Source organism: Osmerus eperlanus, chromosome 1, assembly GCF_963692335.1.
Source record: "Osmerus eperlanus chromosome 1, fOsmEpe2.1, whole genome shotgun sequence".
Lineage (NCBI taxonomy): Eukaryota > Metazoa > Chordata > Actinopteri > Osmeriformes > Osmeridae > Osmerus > Osmerus eperlanus.
The window spans coordinates 18,129,674-18,157,114 of record NC_085018.1 but is presented as its reverse complement, the minus strand read 5'-3'; the positions used below and the strand labels follow the sequence as shown (position 1 = coordinate 18,157,114).

The window sequence follows — 27,441 nt, the reverse complement described above, 5'->3', positions numbered from 1 at the left end:
CACCAACGCCACAAAGGGCCACTATTCACTAACATTGTAACCCTATTCCCTAGTGTTAACAGGTAAATTAGCTGATATCATGCTTCTGTTAGAATGCCATTATACTAGTCTATACTGTTGATAATTCTATATTATCAGTTCAGCAACAGCAATGCGTCGCAATCCAGTCTGTCTTGTATTCCTATTGGTTGAGAGAGGCGTGATGCTTGCAGCATCCAGACCAGCTCTCCTCAACTAGGACCAAAAAAGAGAGGAGAGCATGAAGAGCGCGCGGATCGGGACTTGAAGCTACCATAACGGAACACGAGGATTCTTGAATTCGGTTGGAAAGGTTTTTTGACATGTGGCTGAGAGAATCTACAAGAACTGTTTCCAATGCATGACAGCTTCATAAACAGCTTTCTGACAACCAAGCTAGAGTGAGCACCTTGCAGCCGTCTTGGCTACAAGCCTTACCTTTTGACTCTGTGAACAGGTCAAACGGCACCTGTGATGCCTGCCGGAATCAACGACCCCGAAAGCATGCTAAGCTACCAGGTAGGGTGTTTACTCATCGGAACTTAGCCACGGCTATTAGAGCCTAAGAGAGCTTAAGAGCTAAACACATGAATGCTTGGTGATGTAATTAAAAGTAGCCTACCTGCCAGCCTAAACCTAATATTTAGCTATTTTAAATCCTGAAGGTTTATTCTAAAATGGTCACAATTATTATCTTCATTTCCCACACGCGGTTTATAAAGTTTCCAATGTCCATGTACCAATTGTAGCATAGCCTACTACGAAATCATGAATATGATATTCCTGCCATGTTAATTTGTCATGATGGTTCAACAGACAGATTTTTTGGTATGAATAAGATTTGTCAACAAATACCACCTCATATTGATCCACGGGATACAGTTTGCCCGGTGTAGTGTTATTCTAAAAGGTAAGCACGTGTGGAATCCTCAGTGGAGAACTGTACTATACAGCTGTAAACAAGTGTAGAAATTAGGAGTTCAATGCTGTCATGCATGTTTAGGGATGTCATGCATGTTACAGGACACAAGGAATAAGTGAATAGCCACGTTACCTGGGAAATATTTTGAGTATCACTAATAGACAACATCGTTGTTTTCGTTTAGCGGAGTCTACAAGCTATAATTGACTGAGGTCTGTATTAATAAATATAAACAGAAAAGGCAGAATTTAATGTCAACGTGCTTGTTTTCAATGTTATATTTAACAGTACAGCAATATGTTGTAGCATTATCAAGTTCATGTATAAATTAATTTGGTCTGATAACACTTGTTTACAAAATGTTCTCAATTACCCTCAAATGACCTTGGCGCCATCCTGATTCCATTAAACACCGCGATTTCGCAGTTACAATGGTCAAATAAAGACCCTTTGTCGTTGTGATTTTTTTAACTATGGAGATGGCGACATTCACTAAATGTCGCTTATGCATTAACATGAAAAATATAGCCTCGTGTTTCAATACGGGATCAATCTGAGCGTGGTCACCTGACAAGATACGCAGTTCGGAGCAAGAAATGCTGTAGAAGAACACACTTAAGCTTGAAGTCAGGAGAAGGTGATGAAAACACAGGATCAGTAACGTGTTACCAGTAATTAAGTACTGCACATATAACATGGATGGCACTAACATACAGTAGGCTATGTTTACGTGCTTGTTGCTGACGCGAAATTGGGAACAGATCCAATTTAAGTGGTCAATGTAAAATATGTTTGCTGATAGATCAAGGAGCGTCCTTCCTAAACAGGATGTCTTACCATCCACGTGATCTTATTTTATTTGTGAGGTTAACCTGCTTGTATGATATTCTTGTTATGATAATGTTTGTTTAAATTGACGCGGAGACTCGATTAAAGTCAGACTGACCAGAAAGGACAGTATGTGGTGTCCTGGGAGAGCGGCAATGAATTTAGACAGAGGGACAATATTAAAGGCATGGATGTACTGTATCACCCCTCTTGCTCTCTGACACCTAGTCCCTGTATTGTCCCAGAGCTTTTTGTCTACTATTAGGTTTAGCCTGAATGTTACAGAGGTGACCCAATATTGACCAAGGTAAAACCTTGTGTTTTGTAAATGGGCATCTAATTGATAATAAACACATGGCAAGCAATGTTCAGAAAGTGCCTGTGTCTGTGGAGAAGCGTGGTAAACAAGCAAAACTGCAGTACAATTCTATCATGAAAACAGCCAACGAATCAACAAAAATAGGTTAGTTGGGGGCAAAGTGAGAGCGAAAGAGAGAACAATATAGAGACCAAAATGTTTCTCTAATATGTACCCACTCCTCCATTGCCTAAACTTTGTTAAGCAGAAGCAGCAGTAGCAGTAATATCAGCAGCAGAAGCAGTAGTAGTCTCAGTAGCAGCAACAGTAACAGCAGCATCAACAGGAACAGCAGCAGGAACAGTAGCATCAGCAGTAACAGCAGCAGCAGCAACAGTAACAGCAGCAGCAACAGTAACAGCAGCAGCAACAGGAACAGCAGCAACAGCAGCAGCAACAGTAACAGCAACAGTAACAGCAGCAGCAACATTAACAGTAGCAGCAGCAGCAGCAGCAGCAGCAACAGTAACAGCAACATTAACAGCAGCAGCAACAGTAACAATAGCAGCAGTAGTAGCAGCAGCAACAGTAGCAGTAACAATAGCAGCAGCAGTAGCAGCAGCAACAGTAGCAGTAACAATAGCAGCAGCAGTAGCAGCAGCAACAGTAGCAGTAACAATAGCAGCAGCAGTAGCAGCAGCAACAGTAGCAGTAATAATAGCAGTAGCAGCAGCAGTAGCAGTAATAATAGCAGTAGCAGCAGCCAGCTGGGTGCCCCTGCGGCCCCTCACACACACAAGCCAGCCTGGAAGTGACAGGCCCAGTTGTCTGAGTCAGGATCTGTAACACTGCTGTCAGCTCAGTGTGCTGCTGTAGGGACAGAAGAGGGAGCAGAGGAAAGGGAGGGCGGGAATGTAAAGAGGAAGAATAGCAGAAGAAGGAAAGGAATAGGGAAATGAGATGAGAGAAGTGGGCACGGAAGTATAGTAGTATAATACAAACATTGAAGAGTATAGATGAGTATAATAGGTGTACTGTAAGATAGGTAATTGCAATTTTAAACATTCCTGAGACCTGGTTGTTCCTGATGTGTGATGATGCTCAACAGGGTTGTAGCAGATTTGTCTCTACTCATTAGGGTATTGTAATCTTTGTATTTAGTTTCACTTACTTTGGTGTGTGTGTGTGTGTGTGTGTATATGTCTGCCCTGATACTGAAGGGGAGGGAAGTAGAGTCAGTAGAGCAGATGAGGCTGGGAGGCTCTAATGGGTGCTGGCAGTCATCCTCTCTTTATCTCAGGCCTCGTTAGATACATCATGCTGCCTCATCCTTTCCCAGAGGAATCACTTTTTGTCCGCCACAAATTAATATCCCCTCCCTTGGTTTGGGTTGAATTTGGCATCGATCAACTTGATGATTGCCGTGCCTTGGTGTCCAGCCCACATGTATTGGGCAGCATTGTTTCATATTGCATAATCTTAATATTTGCATTTCATAATGCATCCAGCCTTAATTTACATATCAAATGTCAACATATAATATGGAAATGACAGACATCCTCACAAAAGGAACCCACTCATCATATTTAGTCATATAACAGATTTATTCAAAAAAATGAAATTCATTTATTTAATCCTTAGACATTACGTTCTGCATCATAAGTTTACAATAGTGATCAAAGATTCAAGATCCTTGAGACATAGCTGTCCTGTTAGTCAGTGCCTCAAGACCACAGCTACAATAGGTTAGAGAAAATGCTGTTGTCCTAGCCTTGATATGCATTATTAAATAATGAGGGAGTGTGTGTTTGTGTGTGTTGGCGTGTGTTTGCGGCATGTGACTACCAGCAGCAGTTAGCGCGTTAGAAACTCAAGGACAGCAAACCATTTAATTGCTTGGAGCAGCGGGACGTGGTGTTATAAGATGCGTGGAAATTGTCTATGTAGTCATGCTCCCTTAGGTGCTGCAGCTGTGATGGGCCTTGGGGGGTGAGGTGGAGGTTAGGGTGTGTTGTATTTTGTTATTTATTAGGATCCCCATTTGCTGACTGTCTTCCTGGGGTCCAATACAAAAAACATACCTTTAACTTCCAAATATATACAATTATTCATTCAGTCGACATATGCTTGACAAAGATCCAAAAATAAAACCCAAAAGAAAAATTTATAAAAATAAATACATTAGGAAACAAGATGAATCATCCACTGTTTTGTCAGTCATTTAATTCCATAACTTATTTTTGGGATTGTTTTCTTGAAAATGGCACTGGCATTTGTTTTAATAATGTGATCTGGAAAAGAATTCCATTCAGTAATGGCTCTGTAAATGACAGTAGATTTAAGGAGATTTGTCTTTGAGATAACCTAGACTAGACTGTCTGGTCAGATGGTAATGTTTGCTTCTGATGTACATAACATGTTCGGAAAAATACTTTTGTTTTTTGTCATTTAGGACATTCCTGAAGAAAATCTGAATATTGGATTGTAATATGTTTACTACAGGAAGCCATGAAAGATTTCTGTGCATTTGAAAAACATTTAAATCACATGCATTCAATTTCAGCACCTAGGTGATGCAAGTAAGCAAGTTGCACCTCAGGTTCCCTTTGGGCTTTTCTTTAATTAGTTTGGCCTCATAAAAAGACACTAGAGGTTAACCCATTACCCTCTTAGCAAATAACTGAATGACAGCAAATACAGTGAGCATGCTGTTTAGCCAGTAACGTTAATGAGCTGTGGCCAAACCCACACTTGTCAGACTAGGATATACAGGCATCTGATATCTGTGTTCATTTATGAGTGCACCATTGAGGTTCTGTAATGTCAATATTGTGTCATCCTAGTCTCTAATATGTATCCTGTACCCAGATTCCTGGTTCCCTCCCTGGTCCCCTGCCACCCTAAAAGGACACTGATCCATTCTCATACTCTTCCCCTTCATTTGCACTCAACAGAATCGAAGAAATTGATGAGATCTAATGGTCTTTTTTTCTGTGACTAAAAGCTTTTAGTAGCTTGTTCTCTGGGTGTATGCGTCTGTGTGTTGCTGTCCAGCACAGGATCCAGTCCTAGTGCAGCTGATTATCCAGCATACAACCCAGGCCAGAGATTGAACAGCAGCCATAATTCACCAAACCACAGCTGCATGCAGGCTGCCTGAGGTGGAAGTACAAGGGCAGAGAGAGATTTTTGTGACAGACCGTTCAAAGTGTGAGGAAAATGCAGCACCCCCGCATGAGGATTTAATGAGGTCTGAATTTGAATGCAATATCGGGTCACCCAAAAATGAATTTCTGCATTAATTTGCTCTTCGTCATACAAAGTTCCCTTTCATCCCAGTTCATAACTCAAAAAAGATGTGTGGTACAGGATTTATTCTGAAGTCCTTTTCCTAGCGAGTCAAATGACTGTACATTACTGATGTTTATCGGGCCAGCCCGTGAAACTAGCAAAATCTATGAGAATCCTGTATTCCGATACAATACACATTGTGTTGGAGTTGTTGAAATGAGCCCACACACGCAGACACATTTAAAGAGGAAGCACAAACATACTGTATGCCATGCCAGATGCTGAAGGGCTGGCCTGGCTGCAGAGTTACTGTGATCCATCAAGGCTGTCAGAGAGATCCTGATTAGTTTATGTCCATGATTTAGGATCTAAGGTGCCTCTGGAAATCACACACACACACTCGCACACACACACACACACACACACACATGATTATGCAACTGTAGGGCCTACTTTACGTTATTGAAAATGAATCACTCAATACACCGAACTTCAGCCGTTCTCAAATTCTGTCAGATATATTCTCCAGAATCCTTTTGAGAGGAGAACTTTAGTGGAGAAAATACTAATAAAAGAGCTTGGCCCAGATCAAACTGACATCAAAATTACTCAACAGGCGAGCGAAAAGGGTAGAGCTAAATCATACACGAGAGGTTTCTTCGGCAAATGGTACAACAGAAAGGCCTGGCTAGCTGGATGTAGTCATGTCAATGCCTTATTTTGCTTCCCGTGCTTGCTTTTTTAAACATTTGGAACAGATACAGCATGGACTGTTACAGGAGTTAAGGACATGAAACATTTATCTGATGAAATAAAAAGACACAAATGTACAAAGGCACACATGGAGAATACAATCAAGCTAGCCATGCTAGGCAGAGACAATATCGCTACGCAACTGGACGAAGGTCACCGGATTGGGATGAGGAAACACAACGAAGAAGTGGATAAGAACAGGCACGTTCTATCAAAGATAATTGATTGTGTTAAATGAATCTATACATCCTTAATATTTAGTCTTACAGTAATAGTTGTGTTGTGTTTCCTAATAATACCAGGGAGAGTGGCTCAAGTGCCCAGAAGTCTGGTTTTCAATATTTCTGAACTGAGTGTAATGATATTTATTGTCCACAAATGTGGACATTTGCCTATAGCTGTGTGCATTAATTAAATAATTACTATTTCTCAGAGCACTTGTATCCTGCAGTTTGTGTTCATTTGTATTAGGATGGTTACTGAATTGACAGAATATTTCACAGTCCCACCTAGAATAATTTTCACCAGCCGCCACTGCATGACTCTCTTATCTGATTGTAGCTTATTGTGGCCTTTTGTGCTTGTGTGTGTTGTTCATAGTGCTTTGGTCTCGGTCAATAGTATTGACATGGGATTGTCCAATAATAACCGGATGGGGTCATTTCACTGGCTGGCCAGTCAAAAAGAGTTGGCTCAACCTAAATATTTTCTGCAAATATAACTTAAATAGACTACGTAACCTTGATTCCTGACCCAAACCCATAGTTCCAACATAGTACTCACTTTACACACACTTCTCCTTACTAACACCCTTATGCCTTGTTTTTCTCTCTTATCACACACACAGACACATGGTATACATACTGCCCCCCTTGGTCCTCTGAATGCTAGCTCTGAGCACATGTTAACACACTTGTCTCCATGTAGAGTAGGAGGAAGCATCCATATTCATGAGAGCTTTATTTACACCTCAGTGTGTGTGTGTACTGCCACAGGTCTGTCAAAGGTTGCATTACTATGGGAGAGGAGCGGGTAGTATGAAAGCATAGTCATGACAGACCCGCACCTACACAATTCACCACCCAGCTATTGCAACTGAGCTAATAGTGCATCGTAGCATACCAGATTATCACATAAACCCCTCTACATGAGGTTGAACACTGATGGCAGAGCACTGAATCATGGTGATTAAAATATCAATAATATCTAGTGCAATTTGCTACTGTAGACTGGATTGAATACATTATTGGAAAAATAAAGGGTGCTATAAAATGGATAGAACAGGAATCGTAATGACTAGATAGAGATCAGTGCAACTCCTGGGAGACAGATGTGTTTGTTAGTCTCCTGTGTGCCGCGCAGACCGCCCACATCCACCGCCCACAGCCTACTGTACTGTGTATGTCATCATGGGGGGGAAACTTCAGAATACCCATGACTCCTCTAGAGCTGAACTATACTCTGTCTCTGTCTTATTCTCGCTCTGTCTCTCTCACTCATTCTATTAGTTACACTCTTAAAGAGAAGTACGGAAAACATCAAATTGATTGCCACTTGAGAGTGTGTTTTTTTCTTATGATTCCCTTGGTGTCTGAGACTAGTTTGTCTGTAATAAGTCCATCTCTCACTGGTATGAATTGTAGCCATAGACTAGCCTAGATTTGCATTATCTCTGATTTGCACTTTCTGTGTGTGTCTCTCTTTCTCAGTGCTGCCCAGTATGAAGGCTTTGATGCCTTTCCATAATAGGATCTCAATTATGGGTTTCTGGTTCCAGGCTCTTAATAACTTCCTAGAGTGGTTTTCTCTGGTCATAATGACCTTCTACAGAACATAGCTCTTCATCATGGCTGGCTGTGCCTGCCGTATGTGTGTGCGTGTTTGTGAGGAGGACTGTAAAACAACATGTAATACACGCATATATATATATATATATCCATATAATATCCGTATTTTCACGGTTGGGTTTGAGCCATTTCTTTCTTGTCTGTGTGTGTGGCTTCTTCAGAGACCTGATGAGGAGGTGGTGGTAGACCAGGGGGGGACCAGCTCAGTCCTCAACATCCACTATGAGAAGGAAGAGCTGGAGGGTGAGTACCAGAAACCTGACCTCACAGACCAGCTTTGTCTCCTTAATAAGTTAATAAATCTCTCTCTCTCTGTCTCTCTCTCTTTCTTTCTCTGTGAGTGTGTGTCCAGCCAGACAGGCGAGCTCATGTTTGTGTTGTTGCATCTTTCATGAGGCTATACAGCATTCAAGACCACCTTTGTGATCTAGAAAGTGCCCATGTCATTCATGGAGTGTTTGATTAATAATGCATCTTGCAGGTACACTTGAGAATACCAGTGGGGGCCTAATCTGTCATCGCTGAGGGAGAGCACACACACACACACACACACACACACACACACACTAGTAGCACATATTCCCACTACCCATAGATGAATGGTCTGGCTGGTGTGCATCCAGCACAGTAGTTCTGGTTTCTCCCCTGCCCAAATATACTGTCAGAAGATTTGGTCTGCTTTTGTTATTGTCAGCAGCTGTCTGGTCACTGTAATTCAGTGAACACTTCCTAATTCACACACAGGCACACCACTTTCATTCATACACAAACACTTTCTCACACAGACACATGCCACACACACACACACTACACACACACACACACACACAACTTTGCAACATGTGTCTGCCGAAGCCCTGGTGCAATATGTTTAATTCATAAATGTTTGCCTAACAGATATTGGCTAGATTACTGTAACAGGGTCGGCTGCTTTACTGGTGGTTGTATTTTTGAAATGTAAATGTTATTTGTACACATGCTGTTTTCTCTCGGTGCTATCTCTAAATGTATCAGACATACAGGATCCTAAATGCTTTTTCTTGGCCATTGCTCTGTCCTCCCTCTCTACTGCTCCCTCACTGTGATGTACTGATGTAAGGACTAGACCCATAAACCCCTCACATTCCACACTGCTCTGCTCCTTCCTCCTATTCCTATGCCTTAATCCCATGCTTTATTTCTCTCCCTCCATCCTTCCCCCCTCTCTCACCTCTCTCTCTCTCTCTCTCTCTCTCTCTCTCTCTCTCTCTCTCTCTGTCACTCTCCATGAATAAAAAAAGAAACGGATATGTGTTCAAGGTAAACATGTTTTTTAGAATAATTCATCAGTAGAAGTTCTCCTCTCTTCCCTTTCTACTTTATTCTGGCCCAGGCCACAGGACTCTGTTTGTGGGGGTGCATATGCCCATGGGCAGGCAGAGTCACCGCCACCACCGGCCCCACAGCTCGCGCCACCGCAAGAAAGAGAGGCGGACCAGCAGCACTCCCAGCCAGCCGCAGGAGGCGGAGGGAGAAGGACTCTCGTCTTCTCATGGTAGAACATAGAACTCATAAATACAATAGCACAATGAATCACTCTGTGAAAGGGACTATTGAAGGACTGCGTTTTATGTCTTGAACATTTCTAGAAAAATGTGTTTGGTCATGCGTATGTGCAGGCTAGCCTAAACTGTAAGTCCATGTTTCAGTTATGATAGAGGGCAGTGGTTGTGCACTGTGTCGATGCAGCCTCAGGCCAGGGCAGTGGCTCGAATCCATCCATCCATTTCACACACACATGCAGCCAGCCCTGCAGGCTTCAATTGACAACCCCGCTAATTAGCCTCCCAGAGCAGGAAGTCACTCAAACACACAGTATGTGTGACTGTTTGTGTGTGTGTGTGTATGACCGAGATTTGTCAATGGGAAAAAAATATTAAGTACACCGTCTGTCACCAGCCAATCAACAACAGTGAAGCTAACGATCAATACTTTTTCCATCAAACAAGTCAGTAAAAACCTGTAAGACTTTATTGATATTTATACAATGATTCTCGTTCTCCCACAACATAACCTCCCTGCCATTCTCCTCTTTCCTTCCCTCCCACCGGCCTCTCCTTCTTCTCCTCCATCTCTCCCCAGACACGCCCTCTCAGAGGGTGCAGTTCATCCTGGGGACAGAGGAGGACGCAGAGCATGTGACCCACGAGCTGTTCACAGAGCTGGATGAGATCTGTGTGAAGGAGGGCAAAGATGCTGAGTGGAAGGAGACAGCCAGGTCAGACACTGCTGGCTCTCCCAGCTGGGCGCTCATGCATCCAGCACCCTGCAGTGAGGGTTTAACATCTGCATCTCTGAAATACCGTGTCATGCATCCCCGTTCTTCTTTTTGCTTCTGAAACTGTAGGACATTCTTTCTTGGTTATTTGTGAATCTTTGTGCTCATCTCTCACTACTGTTCCCCTGCCCCGTCCCCTGCCCCGCCCCATCCCCTGCCCCGTCCCCCTGCCTCATCCCCTGCCTCATCCCCTGCCCCGTCCCCCTGCCTCATCCCTTTTCTCGTCCCCTGCCTCTTCCCCTGCCCCGTCCCCTGCTCCATCCCCTGCCCCTTCCCCTGTCCCCTGCCCTGTCCCCCTGTCTCATCCCTTTTCTCGTCCCCTGCCTCTTCCCCTGCCCCGTCCCCTGCTCCATTCCCTGCCCCGTCCCCTGTCCCCTGCCCCGTCCCCCTGCCTCATCCCTTGCCTCGTCCCCTGCCTCTTCCCCTGCCCCGTCCCCTGCTCCATCCCCTGCCCCGTCCCCTGTCCCCTGCCCCGTCCCCTGCTCCATCCCCTGTCCCCTGCCCCGTCCCCTGCCCCCTGCTCCATCCCCTGCCCCGTCCCCTGTCCCCTGCCCCGTCCCCTGCTCCATCCCCTGTCCCCTGCCCCGTCCCCTGCCCCGTCCCCTGCCCCCCTCCAGGTGGCTGAAGTTTGAGGAGGATGTGGAGGACGGGGGGGAGCGCTGGAGTAAGCCCTATGTGGCCACCCTCTCCCTTCACAGCCTGTTTGAGCTGAGGAGCTGTCTCATCAACGGGAGTGTGTTGCTGGACATGCACGCCAACAGCATCGAGGAGATCGCAGGTCAGTCGCACACACACTGAGTGCACACTTAACATACACTGGAAATGTTCAAATCATAATCAGATATCATCAATAATCATAGTGTTATACAGTATTGGAAAATGTGGAGATATGTTATATGCCCATGTGAAAATTGTAATACTCTGCCACAGCCCAAAAGCCCTTTAAAAATTATTAAAAACTTCGGTTTCGAAAATGGAGGGAAATTCAAATGACCACAGCAACTAAAACTACCGCCGCTAACAAGATTCATCCAGCACATCTTATTACAAGATAAGACATACCAACTAGTACAATACCTAATCTAAACCCACAAGCTTTCAGAAAATCAGTACCCCACTGCCTGCATCAGGTGTGTTACTCTATGGTGACTCACTGCTACTGTGGCTTTTCAAAGCATCTTCAGAAGACAATACACAAACTCCCTGGTGGACTGGAGAAGTAAACTGTTGCTGTCTCTACACACACACACACACACACACAGTTCCGCCTGTCAGTCAGTCTGACCTTCCTGATGGTTAAACAGGTGGACTAAAGGTGACAGACAGGTGCACAGACTGAAGGGCTGACTCTCCTCCCTCATCCCTCTCCTCTCTTCCTCCTCTCCATGTGACACCTGCCACCCGCACCTGTCACGTCCACTCTCTTCACGAGGGATTAGAGAGAGGCCGAGGCCTAGACAAGGGGATAGACAAGGAGGTAGAGAGAGAGAGAAGCCAAAGTTGAAATCGAATCAAATAAGAGACAAACGAGGCAATGACGAGCAGATGTAAAGTTGAAGTAGGTATGACGTTTCCATTCGAAGGGGATGAGACACTGCGGAGGACTGCTTCACTTCATCTTCCTGTCTGTGTCCTTGCTTATGTTAGCAGAGCAGTTGAGACTGGAATTGGAAATGTACTCAATGGCCTTCAGGTGTGCTCAGAATTACAGCCAGCCCCATAGTATGTGTGTGTGTGTGTGTGTATATTACGGCCAAGGTGAAAGGGAGTGTTATTGATTAAGGAGGAATGATGGAGATATGGGGCATGAGAAAGGGAGCAAGGAGCAGTGATTCACTCCTGACTCAGCAGGTTCAGCCTTGGGATGACAGGAGGACGGAAAGGCGGGGGAGTGAATGCAGAAGAAATATGGAGGGATTTTTATCACAGAAAATGTCTTTGGTTAAATCACTCACACTCAAACACATGCACATATTCACACACACACACACACACACAAGCATCCTGCAAATCACCAAGGACACACACCATCTGTGGAGGCATTTCCTTCGGCACGCTTCCCAAGGTGTATTGACACATTCCGCTGTCTTAACACATGACATACGATTGAGTTACTGAGTAGAGTAGTAGCCCTTGTTAGAGATTTGCCAGTTTGAACAGGAGGGTGACGTGCCCGCCCGGGGACAGTTTCTACTGAATGGTGGAGCATGAGACTTGATGAGTGGCATGTCCTGGTGCTGCAGACATGGTGTTGGACCACCAGGAGGCGTCCCACGAGCTGGACGACAGTGTGCGTGTGAAGGTGCGCGAGGCGCTCCTGAAGAGGCACCACCACCAGAACGAGAAGAAGAGGAACAACCTGATCCCCATGGTGCGCTCCTTCGCCGATGCTGGCCGCAAGCAGTCAGAGCCCCACAACATGGACAAGGCTGGTAGGTAGAGAGATGTGGGGGAGGGGTGGCGAACCTAACCTTAACCTTAACCCAGCTGACAGGATCGGGAATAGGTGTGACAGAGAGATAGAGACAGGCAGACCCTAAAGGGTGACAGACAGAGGATCAGAGAACACCTAACAGAAATGTCACATGGGCACTGTAGCTGGCCCGTCGACCTCAAATCTATTTAATTGTTCCCACCATGGACTGTATTGACAGAATAAAGATTGCAGCATTTTATGGATTGTTTCAGTCTCTTGGCAGTGGACCAACTGTGCAGAGGAAATGTACTGAGTCTGCTGTACTCACCCCGACCACCCTCCCAACCCCTCCCCTACACACACACATACACACCCTCCGCTACACAAACACACACACTCATACACATACACACCCTCCCCTACACACACACACTCACACACATACACACCCTCCCCTACACACACACATACACACCCTCCCCTACACACACACACACACACACTCATACATGTACACACCCTCCCCTACACTCACACACATACACACCCTCCCCTACACACACACACACACACACTCATACATGTACACACCCTCCCCTACACTCACACACATACACACCCTCCCCTACACACACACACACACACACACTCATACATGTACACACCCTCCCCTACACTCACACACATACACACCCTCCCCTACACACACACACAAAACACACATACACACCCTCCCCTCATCCACAGGTCCTGCTGTCTCTCCCCAGCCTCCTCCCACCAGCGTAGAGGTGAAGAATGGGGCCAACCCAGACAGTGCCCAGGTAGACCTTAGCAAGGTAACCTACTCAGGCCTCACACACACTTCTCTCCATCTGTACCCTGCATGGAGTAGCCTTCATATGATCCACTAGACTAGTGCTGGTCTTGGTGTGTCCGTTTCAACAGCATGACAGGCTACTGTGTGTGTGTCAGTGTGAGGGGGAAGGGGGTGAGGGCCTGAAGGGCCTGAAGGGCCTGAAGGGCTAACACATCTGCAGCGCCACCCAGAGACCATCTGGGTCACTCATCACCGCCTAGGGTCCAGCAGGGGAAATGAACATGGAAGTTGAAATAATTATGAATGAAAACTTTTTTGTGGGTGGTTGTGGTTGCATCCAGATCAGATAGCTTAGTCTGCAGCTCCAGAGGGCGCATCTGGTCCCAGACCTGAGACAGTATAGAAACATTATGATTTTGAGGGAAATAAAAGTCAAAATAACTGACACACACAGACCAATGCACACACACCACCAGAAACAGACAGTGTGAAATAAACATCTGGCAAAACACGCATGGATCCTGTGGTGTTAGAAAGAGTTCCCAGTGAGTGGAAGTCAGCCTTCCTCTCTCGCCAGGTGGACATGCACTTCATGAAGAAGATCCCCACAGGAGCGGAGGCCTCTAACGTGCTGGTGGGAGAGCTGGACTTCCTGGAGAGACCCATCGTGGCCTTCGTCCGCCTGTCTCCCGCTGTGCTGCTCACTGGCCTCACTGAGGTCCCCATACCTACCAGGTACAGGAGGGAGGAAGAGAGACCGGATTGTGTGTGTGTCTCGGGGGGAGGGGAATCTGAAACAAAGGGGCGTGTGAGTCGCTATAGTACATGCTTATGGATTTATGTAATCTGTTCTTTTACCTGATGCATCATAATGCTGATTATAGTTATTACGAGGAGTTACAGAGTATGATTCTAGTCATTCTGACCATACTGAAAGGTTCCTGTTCATCCTCCTGGGCCAGGATGGAAAAGCTCAGCAATACCACGAGATTGGCCGCTCCATGGCAACCATCATGACAGACGAGGCAAGGGCCCCTCCCTCATGACTTCAGTCCCGCCGTCCATATTTCCCCCGTCCCACCAGATCTTCTCCTAAGCAGTGCTGTGCTTCCATGGTAGATCTTCCATGACGTGGCCTACAAGGCCAAGGACCGAGAGGACCTGCTGGCTGGGATAGACGAGTTCCTGGACCAGGTGACCGTGCTGCCCCCTGGGGAGTGGGACCCCTCCATACGCATCGAGCCCCCCAAGAACGTCCCCTCCCAGGTGACATTGACAGCTTTGGCATTGTATGACATGTCAGAGTCCTGAACACTCACTGCTCTCACCGATTGAAATGTGACTTGACAATACAGTGTGTAAAAAGGTTATACAGACTTCATACATTGCTTTCAGTTGCATTTGAAAGAAGTAGTAATGTAATGATTTGGCTGCGTGTTTATGTGTGCATGTGTAGGAGAAGAGGAAAATGCCGGGGGTTCCCAACGGCACCACCTGCGTGGTGGAGGAGGAGCTCCATGCTGAGGATCACGGTCCTGAGCTGCAGAGAACAGGAAGGTAAGATGGCCGCTCTGCATCACCACAGACCTTACAGGCTCACTTTCAACTGGTGCTTACTGCTGCTCTCTCCTCTATACACCCTGCTGCTCTCTCCTCTACACACCCTGCTGCTCTCTCCTCTATACACTCTGCTGCTCTCTCCTCTATACACTCTGCTGCTCTCTCCTCTATACACTCTGCTGCTCTCTCCTCTACACACCCTGCTGCTCTCTCCTCTATACACTCTGCTGCTCTCTCCTCTACACACCCTGCTGCTCTCTCCTCTACACACTCTGCTGCTCTCTCCTCTACACACCCTGCTGCTCTCTCCTCTACACACCCCCTGCTGCTCTCTCCTCTACACACCCTGCTGCTCTCTCCTCTACACACTCTGCTGCTCTCTCCTCTACACACCCTGCTGCTCTCTCCTCTACACACTCTGCTGCTCTCTCCTCTACACACTCTGCTGCTCTCTCCTCTACACACCCTGCTGCTCTCTCCTCTACACACCCTGCTGCTCTCTCTTCTACACACACTCTGCTGCTCTCTCCTCTACACACACTCTGCTGCTCTGTCCTCTACACACCCTGCTGCTCTCTCCTCTACACACCCTGATGCTCTCTCCTCTACACACTCTGCTGCTCTCTCCTCTACACACACTCTGCTGCTCTCTCCTCTACACACCCTGCTGCTCTCTCCTCTACACACACTCTGCTGCTCTCTCCTCTACACACCCTGCTGCTCTCTCCTCTACACACCCTGCTGCTCTCTCCTCTACACACACTCTGCTGCTCTCTCCTCTACACACCCTGCTGCTCTCTCCTCTACACACACTCTGCTGATCTCTCCTCTACACACCCTGCTGCTCTCTTCTCTACACACCCTGATGCTCTCTCCTCTACACACCCTGCTGCTCTCTCCTCTACACACCCTGCTGCTCTCTCCTCTACACACCCTGCTGCTCTCTCCTCTACACACTCTGCTGCTCTCTCCTCTACACACCCTGATGCTCTCTCCTCTACACACCCTGATGCTCTCTCCTCTACACACCCTGATGCTCTCTCCTCTACACACCCTGATGCTCTCTCCTCTACACACCCTGCTGCTCTCTCCTCTACACATCCTGCTGCTCTCTCCTCCACACACGCCCTGTGGCTGTCATGACCCCTGCCGCTCCTCCTGGTTAGGTTGTTTGGAGGTCTGATTCTGGACATCAAGAGGAAGGCTCCGTTCTACCTGAGTGACTATAGAGACGGCATTAACCTGCAGTGTGTCGCCTCCTTCCTGTTCCTCTACTGCGCCTGCATGTCCCCGGTCATCACCTTCGGAGGACTGCTCGGAGAGGCCACCGATGGGTGCATTGTGAGCACACACACACACTCATACACACACACTATGATACTGTGAATGTGTACAACACATAATACTGGATCTGTCCTGCTGTGTGTTTGTAGAGTGCCATCGAGTCTCTGCTGGGTGCTTCTATGACAGGGGTAGCCTACTCCCTGTTCGCGGGTCAGCCCCTCACCATCCTGGGGAGCACAGGCCCTGTGCTGGTCTTTGAGAAGATCCTCTACAAGTTCTGCAAGTCAGTGCTTCCTGCGTTCCCATACTCCACATGATATCCAGAACTTTGCAATAGTAGTTCTTCACGCCTTGGATTTGTAGGATCAAATTCCTTTGTTCATGAAACATATGAAAGACTGCTCTTCTCCCCCCTCTCTCGCCTGTCTCTCTCCCCCCTTTCTCTATGTCAGAGACTACGGCCTGTCCTACCTGTCTCTGAGGACGTGTATCGGCCTGTGGACGGCCTTCCTGTGCCTGGTCCTGGTCGCCACGGACGCCAGCTCGCTGGTGTGCTACATCACGCGCTTCACGGAGGAAGCCTTCGCCTCGCTCATCTGCCTCATCTTCATCTACGAGGCGCTGGAGAAGCTGATCCACCTGGGAGAGCTCTACCCCATCAACTCACACAGCAACCTGGACCAGCTCACACTGGCCTAGTGAGCACCACCTCGGCCCCTTGAAGTTGATTGTACCCAATTATATGAGGAGCGGAGATCATTAAGTGTGCAAAAATAAAGCTCAGGCTTGCCCAGACACAACTGTGTGCCTTCCTCCATCCTTCACAACTTCCCACTACAATGCCCCATCCTCCTGAGAGCTCTCTTTTTACTGGCCTGTGCTTCAAAGATGAGGCTTCCCTCTGGGATTATGTCTCTGTGTCCTCTTCATCCTGACATCAATTCCACAGCTGTACCGAACTTGCTGCTCTTACTGCCCTGATACCTGTGGTTATGCCAGTGTGGGATTCTGTCACATTGAATACTCTGTGATGTACCTGGGCTTTCTTTCTTTGTGTGTGTGTGTGTGTGTATGTGTGTGTGCGTGCGTGTGTGTGTGTGCGTACGTTCATGTGTGTGTGTAGCTGTCGGTGTGCAGAGCCTGGAGAGCCCAGTAATGCCACTCTGGAGCTTTGGAGTAAGAGGAATATAACAGCCTCCACTGTGCCCTGGGCTAACCTCACTGTCAAGGTAACCACACACACTCACACTAACACAGAAACAAGAGTCTCACGTTACATTATTACATCTAAATATTAGTACAGTATTACATCATCTTATGTAGCGTTATGAACACACAGTATGTACACTTTTGTCGTTTTTTGTCTAAGGATTTGACATATCAATGTCCTTTCTTTGTTTGATGTAGGAGTGTATGAGCATGCAGGGCCAGTTTGTGGGCACAGCGTGTGGCCACCACGGCCCCTACACCCCTGACGTGCTCTTCTGGTCGGCCATTTTGTTTTTTGCCACCTTCTTGATGTCCGGCTTCCTCAAGCAGTTCAAGACCAGCCGCTACTTCCCAACCAAAGTATGACTGTCAATATCAACTAGTCAGAAAGTCAATATTTCCCTGCAATATCATTTATTGATATCATAGATTTGTTTTGTTTTGTTCAGGTGAGGTCGATGATCAGTGACTTTGCAGTCTTCCTGACCATTGTGATCATGGTCCTACTGGACTACTGCATCGGAGTGCCCACTCAGAAGCTGCAGGTGCCCAGCAAGTTTCAGGTAGGACATCTTTATTTACATTCAATGCAACTGTAATATATCCTCTGATGAAGCATTACTGGGACTCCAATAGTGCACATACAGTATAATACATACGTTACTGTAATATTTCATTTTGAGAAGATGGAAAACTAAAATGGGAACTTTGTGAATCATATGTGCACCACAATATGATTATCAACATATTATAGTCCGTTCAACTTCTCCCCCATGTGTGCTGCATGTGTGTGTGTTTGTGTGTTCTACCAGCCAACGCGAAACGACCGTGGCTGGCTGATCAGCCCCATAGGAGAGAACCCCTGGTGGACGGTCCTGGCTGCTGCCATCCCTGCCCTGCTCTGCACCATCCTCATCTTCATGGACCAGCAGATCACTGCTGTCATCATCAACCGCAAGGAGCACAAACTGCTGGTGAGCTACTAGCTGCTGACGTCTGGACCACAGCCTGTCATGTTCACCTAGAACGTTCATACAGTACAACTTCAAATATTGCATGTGGTTGGTTACAGGAGCTCGGCTATTTGATTATTCAGTCTCATTTGCTTGTCGAATCCTGACCAGCCCCCTCTCTCTGAGTGAGAGACAAATACTGTACTCCTCCTCTTTGGAGCCTGTGTGTCTCAGATGTGTGTGTGTGTGTGTCCACCCCTGCAGAAGGGCTGTGGCTACCACCTGGATCTGTTGATGGTGGCAGTGATGCTGGCTGTGTGCTCCATCATGGGCCTGCCCTGGTTCGTGGCGGCCACCGTCCTCTCCATCTCCCACGTCAACAGCCTGAAGCTGGAGTCGGAGAGCTCCGCCCCCGGCGAGCAGCCCCGCTTCCTGGGGATCCGAGAGCAGCGCTTCACCGGCCTCATGATCTTCATGCTCATGGGCTGCTCCGTGTTCATGACCGGGGCTCTGCAGGTGCGTCTGAGAGCTGGGCTCAGCTCAGACGTCTACGCTAACCTCACTGAGAACAATCCCCACTGCTCGTGGGACGTAGTCAGAAACTCTGTCACGCTGTCCGGATTCATACACAGACATATGTACTGCTCACGGGTGTTCCCAGGGGTGCAGCATTTCTACAAACACTCACTCTGTGCCAGTCTTGGTGTGTGTTTGAGTCTGGGCGTGTCTTTCATGTGTTGCAGTTCATCCCAATGCCAGTCCTGTATGGAGTATTCCTTTACATGGGAGCGTCTTCACTGAAGGGCATCCAGGTACTACACACCAACACACACCCACATGCGGATACTGTACCATGTACTACACACCAACACACAACTGTTTTGGGTACTAGGACACTCTGGTTTACAGTCAAAAGGAAACTTCCAGTTGATCTCTGGTGTGTAGTTAGTCTGTCAGTGTGAGGGTTAAGGTCTCGGGTCTCCTGGCCTACTTACAAGCTGGTTATAACCTCTATGGGGAGAAGCTCAAGTGGGCCAAGTCCCCTGCTATCTGCTGTCTCCTTACTCTCACTCTCTCACCTTCTCTTTATTACATTTGGATCACCTCTCACTTTCTCCTTATTACATAAAAAAGAAATAGAAATGTTCTCTCTTGCCCGTGTCTTTCTCAATGTCATTCCACTCGTTTTTCAAACGTGCCGAATCTCCCATGGGATGAGCCGCCGTGTCTTCATCTGTCTCTCTCCTTCCCTCTTTTGTTTCCCTTAGCTGTATGACCGCCTCCTGTTGTTCGGCATGCCGCCCAAGCACCAGCCAGACTTCATCTACCTGCGCCACGTCCCTCTGAGGAAGGTGCACCTCTTCACTGTGACCCAGCTCACCTGCCTGGTGCTGCTGTGGGTCATCAAGACCTCCCCCGCCGCCATCGTCTTCCCCATGATGGTACGGCCCTCTGACGCTCACTCACTTCCCCGTGTGGTCATGGTATCACCAACACTGAGCAGCAGTGTCACGCTCCACTGCAGCTAGGCAACATAGTGTCAACATTGTAGCTAGGGAGTGGTCTGGCTGAAAGACATGGCAGGAAATGCCATTCTTTCAATGGGAAGCCATGCTTTGTTGAATAATCCTTATCCTTGTCCGTGTAGGTGCTGGCTTTAGTGTTTATCCGCAAGCTGCTGGATCTGTGTTTCTCCAAGAGGGAGCTAAGCTACCTGGATGATATCATGCCAGAGAGCAAGAAGAAGAGGCTGGATGATGCCTGCAAGAGCGTCGAGGAGGTGCTTCACTTACGGCAATTAGAAATGTGTTCACCATGCAAGGGGTACCCAGCAACACATGTAATTTGAGAGAGTGTGTGTGTATGTGTGTGTGTCTCATATAGGAGTCAGAGGAGATCTTGGGTACAGCAGGAGAAGATAAGACCGTAATTCAGATCCCCATGGAGGAAAGCAAGCTCCTGCAATCTCCCAAGACAACACATGACCCCAGGTAAATACACACACACACACAGCATGCACACAAGATATACTGACATTAATTAATTGGTAATATGATGGCAGGTAAGACTGAGAGCAAAGTAGCGTCATCCTGTCAGTCTGTCTGTCTGTCTGTCTGTCTGTCTGTGATGTTTCGTCCTGGTGGGTTCTAAAGAGCACTGCTTGTTGAGTACTAACATCCCAGACCCCCCCCCCCCCTCCCCCCTCCTTTTCCATACCTTCTCCTTCTGACCCCCCCCCTCCCCAGGTGTGACCCCTCTGATATAAACATTTCTGATGAGATGTCTAAAACCACCGTGTGGAAATCCCTCAGCTCCAACCAAAAGGACGCACGCACAGGGGCCGCTAAAAAGGCAAGGCCCTCCTCCTTCCATGTCGTGACGTGTTGCCCTCCTCACAGCTCTCCCTCTGTCCCCTCTCCTGGGCTGTCGTGCTCTTCTCAACTCAACGTTGATTTGGTGTGTTTGTGTCCATCTCTCTCTCTCGTCCTGTGTGTGTGTTTCAGGATTGACGATCTGGAGTTCATAGACCAGTGAGTGTGGAAGCTGTTCTCTACGGCTGCTGTGACCCACCCACTTCCTGAGGCTGTGACCCACACACTCAAACCACTGCCCCCTTCTGTTCCAGCGGTGGTACTGCACACTCCCTCCTGAACCCACTTAATACTTTACCAGTTCCGAACACAGCACACCTCACTGTTGCTGCTCTTGCACATCCTGCCCAGCACAACCTCACACACAAATCCTCCCTCTTCTAGAGCAAAATAATTTCTCACACCCACCCATTAGCTAGTTCTGTATAATGAATACTCCTTGTATTCCAATCCAGGATTTTCCAGTAGCACTGTTAGTCACTTATTTTAATATATTATAACCTTTTTTTCTGTGCCATAACTGTGGTCTCAGTGGTGGTCTTGTAAAATTATTTTTAGATTTGAATGAATATTACTGGATCACTAATATAGAGATCTATCTTTGTGCACAATGTCTGTGTTCATTCTGTGCAATATGAAAGAGACCTATAATGACCTACCTTGAATGAGTGCCATCACAATATTTCTATAAGAATTATACTTTATGATCTGTGGTCATGTAATGAGTTGCTCATCTTCAGAATGTATGGGATGTATGTGAATGTATTGATACTACTGTAGCTGTTGTACAAGGTCAGGGAAGCCCAGAGGATCACTACACTCGTAAAACCTACAACCTTGTCTTTGAGTGTGTGTGTTTGTGTGCGTGTGTGTTTGTGTGTGTGTGTGAGAGTGATATATCCTAAAACCAAACAGGCTTAACATTAGCAATAACTGACCCCAGATCACAGAACAAAAAAGAATTTTTGGATGTTGAGGTTCATCTTTTGCGTTGTGACAGATCATCTCGTTAGACACGTGCTACCGTCATAGGTTAACCTCCTGCGTCTGCAAGGAGGTTCCTCAGACCTGTGAGCTGTCTCAGCTGGTGTCAGCCCAGATAGTGCCCAGACAGGAGTCCTTCCGGCACAATCTTCTAGAATAACAAGCCTTTACGTTGTAGTTGCACTTTGTGTAGATACAGTACATATATATATACACATAGAAGTATATATACATATATGATCAGTGTTTTTTTATACAAAATGTAGTAAGAGAATATATTGCTGTTTTACAATAAGTTCTGATGATTTATTTTAGATATGAATATCACGGTCACTTTCCTTTCTGGACTGTATATATTGTAACAAAGTAGTGCTAGCAGAACACTTGGTACACAATAGTTACCCAAATGTGAATGAAACCATCACATGAATCCCTCCAATGTTTCCTGAGTCCAGGATCGACTGCCTTATGTTTCCATGTCTGTCATGGTCCTCATGTCCCCGTCTGTCCTGTCTGTGATGTGGGGCCGGGTAGGCTGGTTACAAGTAACCCCGCACAAACAGCCTAGTGGTTTGACATTTGGTGAGCAGTGCTGCTGTAGTAGGATGGCTGTTAAACGAGTCACTGGCACCAGTGAGTTTGTTCTGACTGAGAGCAGTAACGTCTGGTACCCTGTTCCTGTGATGCATTTGGATGTACCTCTATACAAGTGTTCTGTTGTCTTTGGACCCCTACTATAACTGAATAATGTTGATAAGGTATTGCCTGAGATACCTGGTAAAAAGCTGAAGAACAAGACAATAGACAAAACAAATACAACAGCAGCTTTGACAATATTAAAATACTGCAACCAAACTGTAAATAACAAATAAGTTAACTGTACAGGACCAAGTCGATAAACCTGCAGAATAACTCCCAATACTGCTAGTTAATGTGCTCTCAGAAAAGACTTGAATAATTTAGCAAAGCAATCTTTGTAATGACCAATGTAATTGTTGACGTTGATTGACACATTGCTCAATGTAAGATTTCCATAAGAACTGGCAGCATACTGTGTGTGTGAGGGTGTATTGTTGAATGTGTGTGTTTAAGAATTTGTGACCTTGTCCAGTACACAGTGGTTCTGTCAGTGTTGCTGTAACCTCTTCAACCCCAGACTCTGGTTCACCGGTAAACACTACTGAGGCCCAAGGTAGGCCATAGAGGACCATAGACCAGAGGCTCCCACATTGACTGTTCATGTAAAAAAGGCATTGGGTTGACCATGCTATACAGCGCTCCATTTGTTAAATGTAACAGCTACAGGATCTGTGCTACAGGTTCTCAATGGTATCTAGGTTTCCTGACAGAGTGATGCCCATGACTGTTTCCCATGAGGACTGTTCACATCCATGCCCACAAACCGAAGCATCCAGTAGTGTTAACCTTCCCTTTCCTCAGCCCTCCCTGTAGTGACTGGTTGACAGTAAAGTGTACAGTGTGTAAGACTGTCTATATAATTTCTGCAAGACGGATGTTGTGCTTCTTAGAGAAAGAGAGAGAGTGAAAGAGAAAGGGATGGAAGGAAGGAAGTAAGGAAGGAAGGAAGGAAGGAAGGGGATTAGAGAGAGAAATACTACTAATACACTCCTACTTAAGGAGCCATATGGAGAAAGATAACCACTTTAACCATTGAATGTTCCATCTATATAGCTCAATTACTATGAATGTTTTATATGTGTATGTAATGTAATTTTGGATTATTGAATATGGAAATAAACCACACATATTTAAAAGTATACTTGGTTTATGTGCTGTTGTGTACTTTTGTAAGAATTAGACACTATATTATATATTGTGCAGATCCAGAGATGGCAAAAGTAGCCAACTCACATCCTTCACTCAAGTAGAAGTACAGATACTCATGTTTTAAAAGACTGGTAAAAGTTGAAGTGCATACTACACTTTTTCACTCACGTTAAAGTAAAGTATGGGGTCTCACATATAGTTAAGTAAAAAGTAGTCATTACTACTACCCTTTTTAGTAAAAGGTTAATTTGAGGTAAAATAGTGATTAAAAGGTAAAATAGTGATACCACTGATACCAAAAAAATCTACTTAAGTACAGTGAGAAAGTATTTGTTACTTCGTTACTTCCCATCTCTTCAACAGTGTAACAACAGTGTAACAACAGTGTAATAAGTGTAACAACATTGTAATAACAACATAATACATGTGTAATAACAGTATAAAAACTGTAAAAAGTAAAAACAGAATAGTATAATTAATGAGTAAGAAAAGATCCTACCACTAGGTGGCAGTAACTTAGTCAGTTAAAAGCTTGAGAGGGATTTTGAAATGCACCAGAGGGCGACAGAGAGACTGTTAGCATTCAACCATAGCTGAGAAGTGGATCCCATTCACAACTTTTTTCTTTTTTAAACACCATTTACTCTTAACTGCTACTAAGACATTAAATTGCGACCACAACAACCAGGTAAGATTAAGATTGAATATAGATAGGCGACTAGGAAACTGTCAACAGGAGCGGGACCGCATCATTTCAATGGACTTGTGAAACTTGCGACTCTCTATTGCTGCGTATCTCTCTAAGGTAAGTGTTCTTAATCACCATCTGGCTACGGCCCCTCAAAAAACTTCAGCTGGATTCCCAACTCAACCCCATCAAACTCAATGGCCAGGGCTATATTAAGACAAGCCAGTCTCCACCCTGAACTTTCTCTCCATAGAGGAGGGTGAGTCACATCTGGGGTTGATCGAGGTTGACTTGACTGAGGTTCGAAGACCACACCTCCCACCTCGTCTACGCACCTGATTACCTTAACAATTTACACACCACATACTCATCAACTAATTTCAATGTATGACTGACTGAGCAGTAGCCTTTTATAAATCACATCCGTGAAATATCAGCCACTCACGTCTCTACTTTGGCATCCCCCTCCCCCATCTCCTCCTCTTCTCTCCAGTTCCACTTTTGCTATCCAGGCATCTTGAAGGGGATCGGCTGAGCAAGCAGCCCTCAAGACCCTCTGGCTCATCCGCCACTTCCAGAGTTTTAGATCACACTCACTAACTCCATTCATTCATTCATTTGTTCTTAAAGCAAGACCAGAAAACATCCAGTAGTCGGTGTGGTCTTTGAACTTGTGAACATAGCAGAAGCTTGTGGGTGAGGGTTGGTAAAGCGCTGAGTGGGTGAGTGTGTTGGGGGCAGGGGAGAATGTCCAGTGTTGGCCTCAGGGCATCATGTGGCCCGGACTCCTGAACGCTCTTGATTACAAACAGCTGGTGGGACTCCACCCCAGCCCATCAGGGAGCGCTGACATCAGCCTGGGCAGGGGCTGGCCTGGGTGTGGCCATGGACAGAGAGGGAAAGGGGAAGGCTTCAGTCAGAAGAGGAGGTAGATTGACACTGCCACTGAACATCAAGACCATGTTTTCAATAGACCTGTATGTAATACATCCTTATTTCTGTCTAAGTCTATATCAGCAGTATAGTACAATTTGATGTAAAGAAAAGCCGGCTGGTTATCCATCCTATTCATCCTGTGTTGGAGATCCACCCAGGTAACGCATGCTGCTGTCAGTGCTGCTGGCCAATGACTGCAGCCAAGGAAATGACAGTGACAGCGTGTCACTTTTGTCCTTACTTCTAATCAAGGAATCAAAACACATACTCTACACTCTCCTCAGCATTGCTGAAAGGCGGACCAAAACAACTGTGTACATCCTTCTCTCTGTCTCTCTCCCTCTTTCTTTCATCCACTAGACTGTTGTCTGCCTTTATCCACTAAACAGAGGCAGCTCTTGGATCCGGCCCTCCCCTCCATCAATCTCTGTCATAAATCCGTCAGAGCCGGAGAAAGGAAACTGCTGAATACAGATTTGTCAGCAATTAATCTAACCTCCATTACCAGACCCTGGATATTATGTTCTCTACCAGAGAACAATAAGCCACTCAAACGTGGAGCCCCAGGCTGCTCGCTGTGTGTGTGTGTTTGATGTGTGTGTGCGTGTGTACGCTTTAAGAGGTTTGATTAACTCTTTGTTATGGCCAGAAGAAAGAACATTTGAGAATCAAGATTTGCTTCCACCATCGTTGCTTTTCCAGACATGACCGGCCTCTCACTGCCCTTCTCTAATGGTGTCATTGAAGACCACTGAGATGGTGCTGCTCTGTAACCTTGAATCCTATAGCCTGGCCAGAAGGCCAGCTTATTGACCATCTGTACTTGAGAAGAGAAGCACAATATGAGAAGTGAAATATGTTTGTGTGTGCTTGTGTGGGTATGTGTGATTTAAGCATGAGAGTGCTGACGTTATTTGCCAGACAATACCCTGTTCAACACACTTTTCCTGTTCTGGTTGCATACATTTCCTGTCTCTGTTTTTCAGCATAAAAAAAGTCTGTTTATCTACGAAACTATTAAGATTGTGTTATATGCCTGGAGCAAATTAACACTCTAAAGCACATACTATACAGACCACATTCTCTTTGTTAGTATATTTGTATATCCACACATACAAGGACACAAACAATCCTGCTGACCAAATCAATTCTAAGACCGATCCCTGGCTTGCTGTTTCAGATTACCTCAAATAACCCCACCAAGAGACATGTGCTTCAACCTCCCCCTCTCTCCTCCCCCTCTCTCTCTCTCCATCTCTCCCCCTCTCTCTCTCCCCCTCTCTCTCTCCCCCTCTCCTCTCTCCCTCTCTCTCTCCTCTTCTCTCCTCCCCCTCCTCTCTCTCCCTCTCCTCTTCCTTTCCGCCCCCAGCAGGCTTGGGGGCGGCCATGTGCAGCAGGCCAGTGTTCAGCTGCTGGGGACAGAATTAGAGTGACAAACAGCTGAGCCTCTCGGGGGTTCCATCATGTGACCAATCCCACCCAGGGGGTGAGAGAGACCCGGGTTAGGGTTACACAATCTAATATCAGCCAGATCTGAAATGTGTGGATGACGCGTGTGTGTTTCAACAATGTGTGCACACATATATTTGAATTTGGTACATCTGGTTTTATATTACACCTTAAGAGAAATGTTGAGGTGAATCCCTCCAGCCATTACATCTGTCACATGACCTATAACATAACCACAGAGTGGCCCGTGTGTCAGTGACCAGGCCACAGACCTGGTTGCTTGTGTGTGTCAGATGAGATCTAGGGGGCTTTTAGGTCCTAGTCAGTAGGAATCAAACTGTGTGGATTACCTGGGCCGGGAACCAAACTGCTTTTACGGCACATTAGTGATTGTTTAGATCCATTGTGTGGGAGAACAAGCCGTCCACAGGGGTTTTGGGGCTGTCAGCGAAGCAGGTCTGACAGAAAGAGCTGAGCTGAGCAGGAGCCATCAGCCATTTTGGTCATCTGACAGAGGTCATACTGTACAGCACAACAGAGACATAGCTCTAAAGTCTAGCAGGTAAAGAAGGACGTGGGCGTTTAGGGTATGTGAGATGAGCAGAGAGAATGTTCAGGAGTGTGGCATGTTTACGGCCGTGTAACATGAGAAGTGTATGTGTGCCCCGCCTATACCACAACGCTAAATACAGAACAACAGCTATCATGAGA

General features: G+C 46.3%; 1 protein-coding gene across 1 annotated transcript; it reads left to right on the top strand.

Annotated features, from left to right (window-relative positions):
• Window positions 1-223: 223 nt before the first annotated feature.
• On the top strand, window positions 224-23,182 carry slc4a8 (solute carrier family 4 member 8). The gene is made up of 26 exons (XM_062466111.1): window positions 224-322; window positions 476-537; window positions 8,119-8,200; window positions 9,330-9,491; window positions 10,079-10,214; window positions 10,892-11,052; window positions 12,518-12,706; window positions 13,438-13,526; window positions 14,085-14,242; window positions 14,445-14,532; window positions 14,627-14,773; window positions 14,964-15,064; window positions 16,234-16,408; window positions 16,501-16,634; window positions 16,804-17,049; window positions 17,475-17,580; window positions 17,759-17,920; window positions 18,010-18,123; window positions 18,373-18,534; window positions 18,778-19,029; window positions 19,257-19,325; window positions 19,782-19,955; window positions 20,162-20,293; window positions 20,398-20,504; window positions 20,760-20,865; window positions 21,018-23,182. The coding sequence occupies exons 2-26, from the start codon at window positions 493-495 to the stop codon at window positions 21,021-21,023; spliced, it is 3,303 nt and encodes a 1,100-aa protein (XP_062322095.1). The 5' UTR covers window positions 224-322; window positions 476-492; the 3' UTR covers window positions 21,024-23,182.
• The last annotated feature ends 4,259 nt before the right edge of the window (window positions 23,183-27,441 follow it).

Excerpts from the sequence above, each read along its gene's own strand:
- slc4a8 (XM_062466111.1), top strand. The coding sequence starts at position 493 with ATGCCTGCCGGAATCAACGACCCCGAAAGCATGCTAAGCTACCAG. Across the intron at positions 14,243-14,444 it reads GAGGTCCCCATACCTACCAG|GTTCCTGTTCATCCTCCTGG; the intron begins GTACAGGAGGGA and ends CCATACTGAAAG. Across the intron at positions 14,533-14,626 it reads CAACCATCATGACAGACGAG|ATCTTCCATGACGTGGCCTA; the intron begins GCAAGGGCCCCT and ends CTTCCATGGTAG.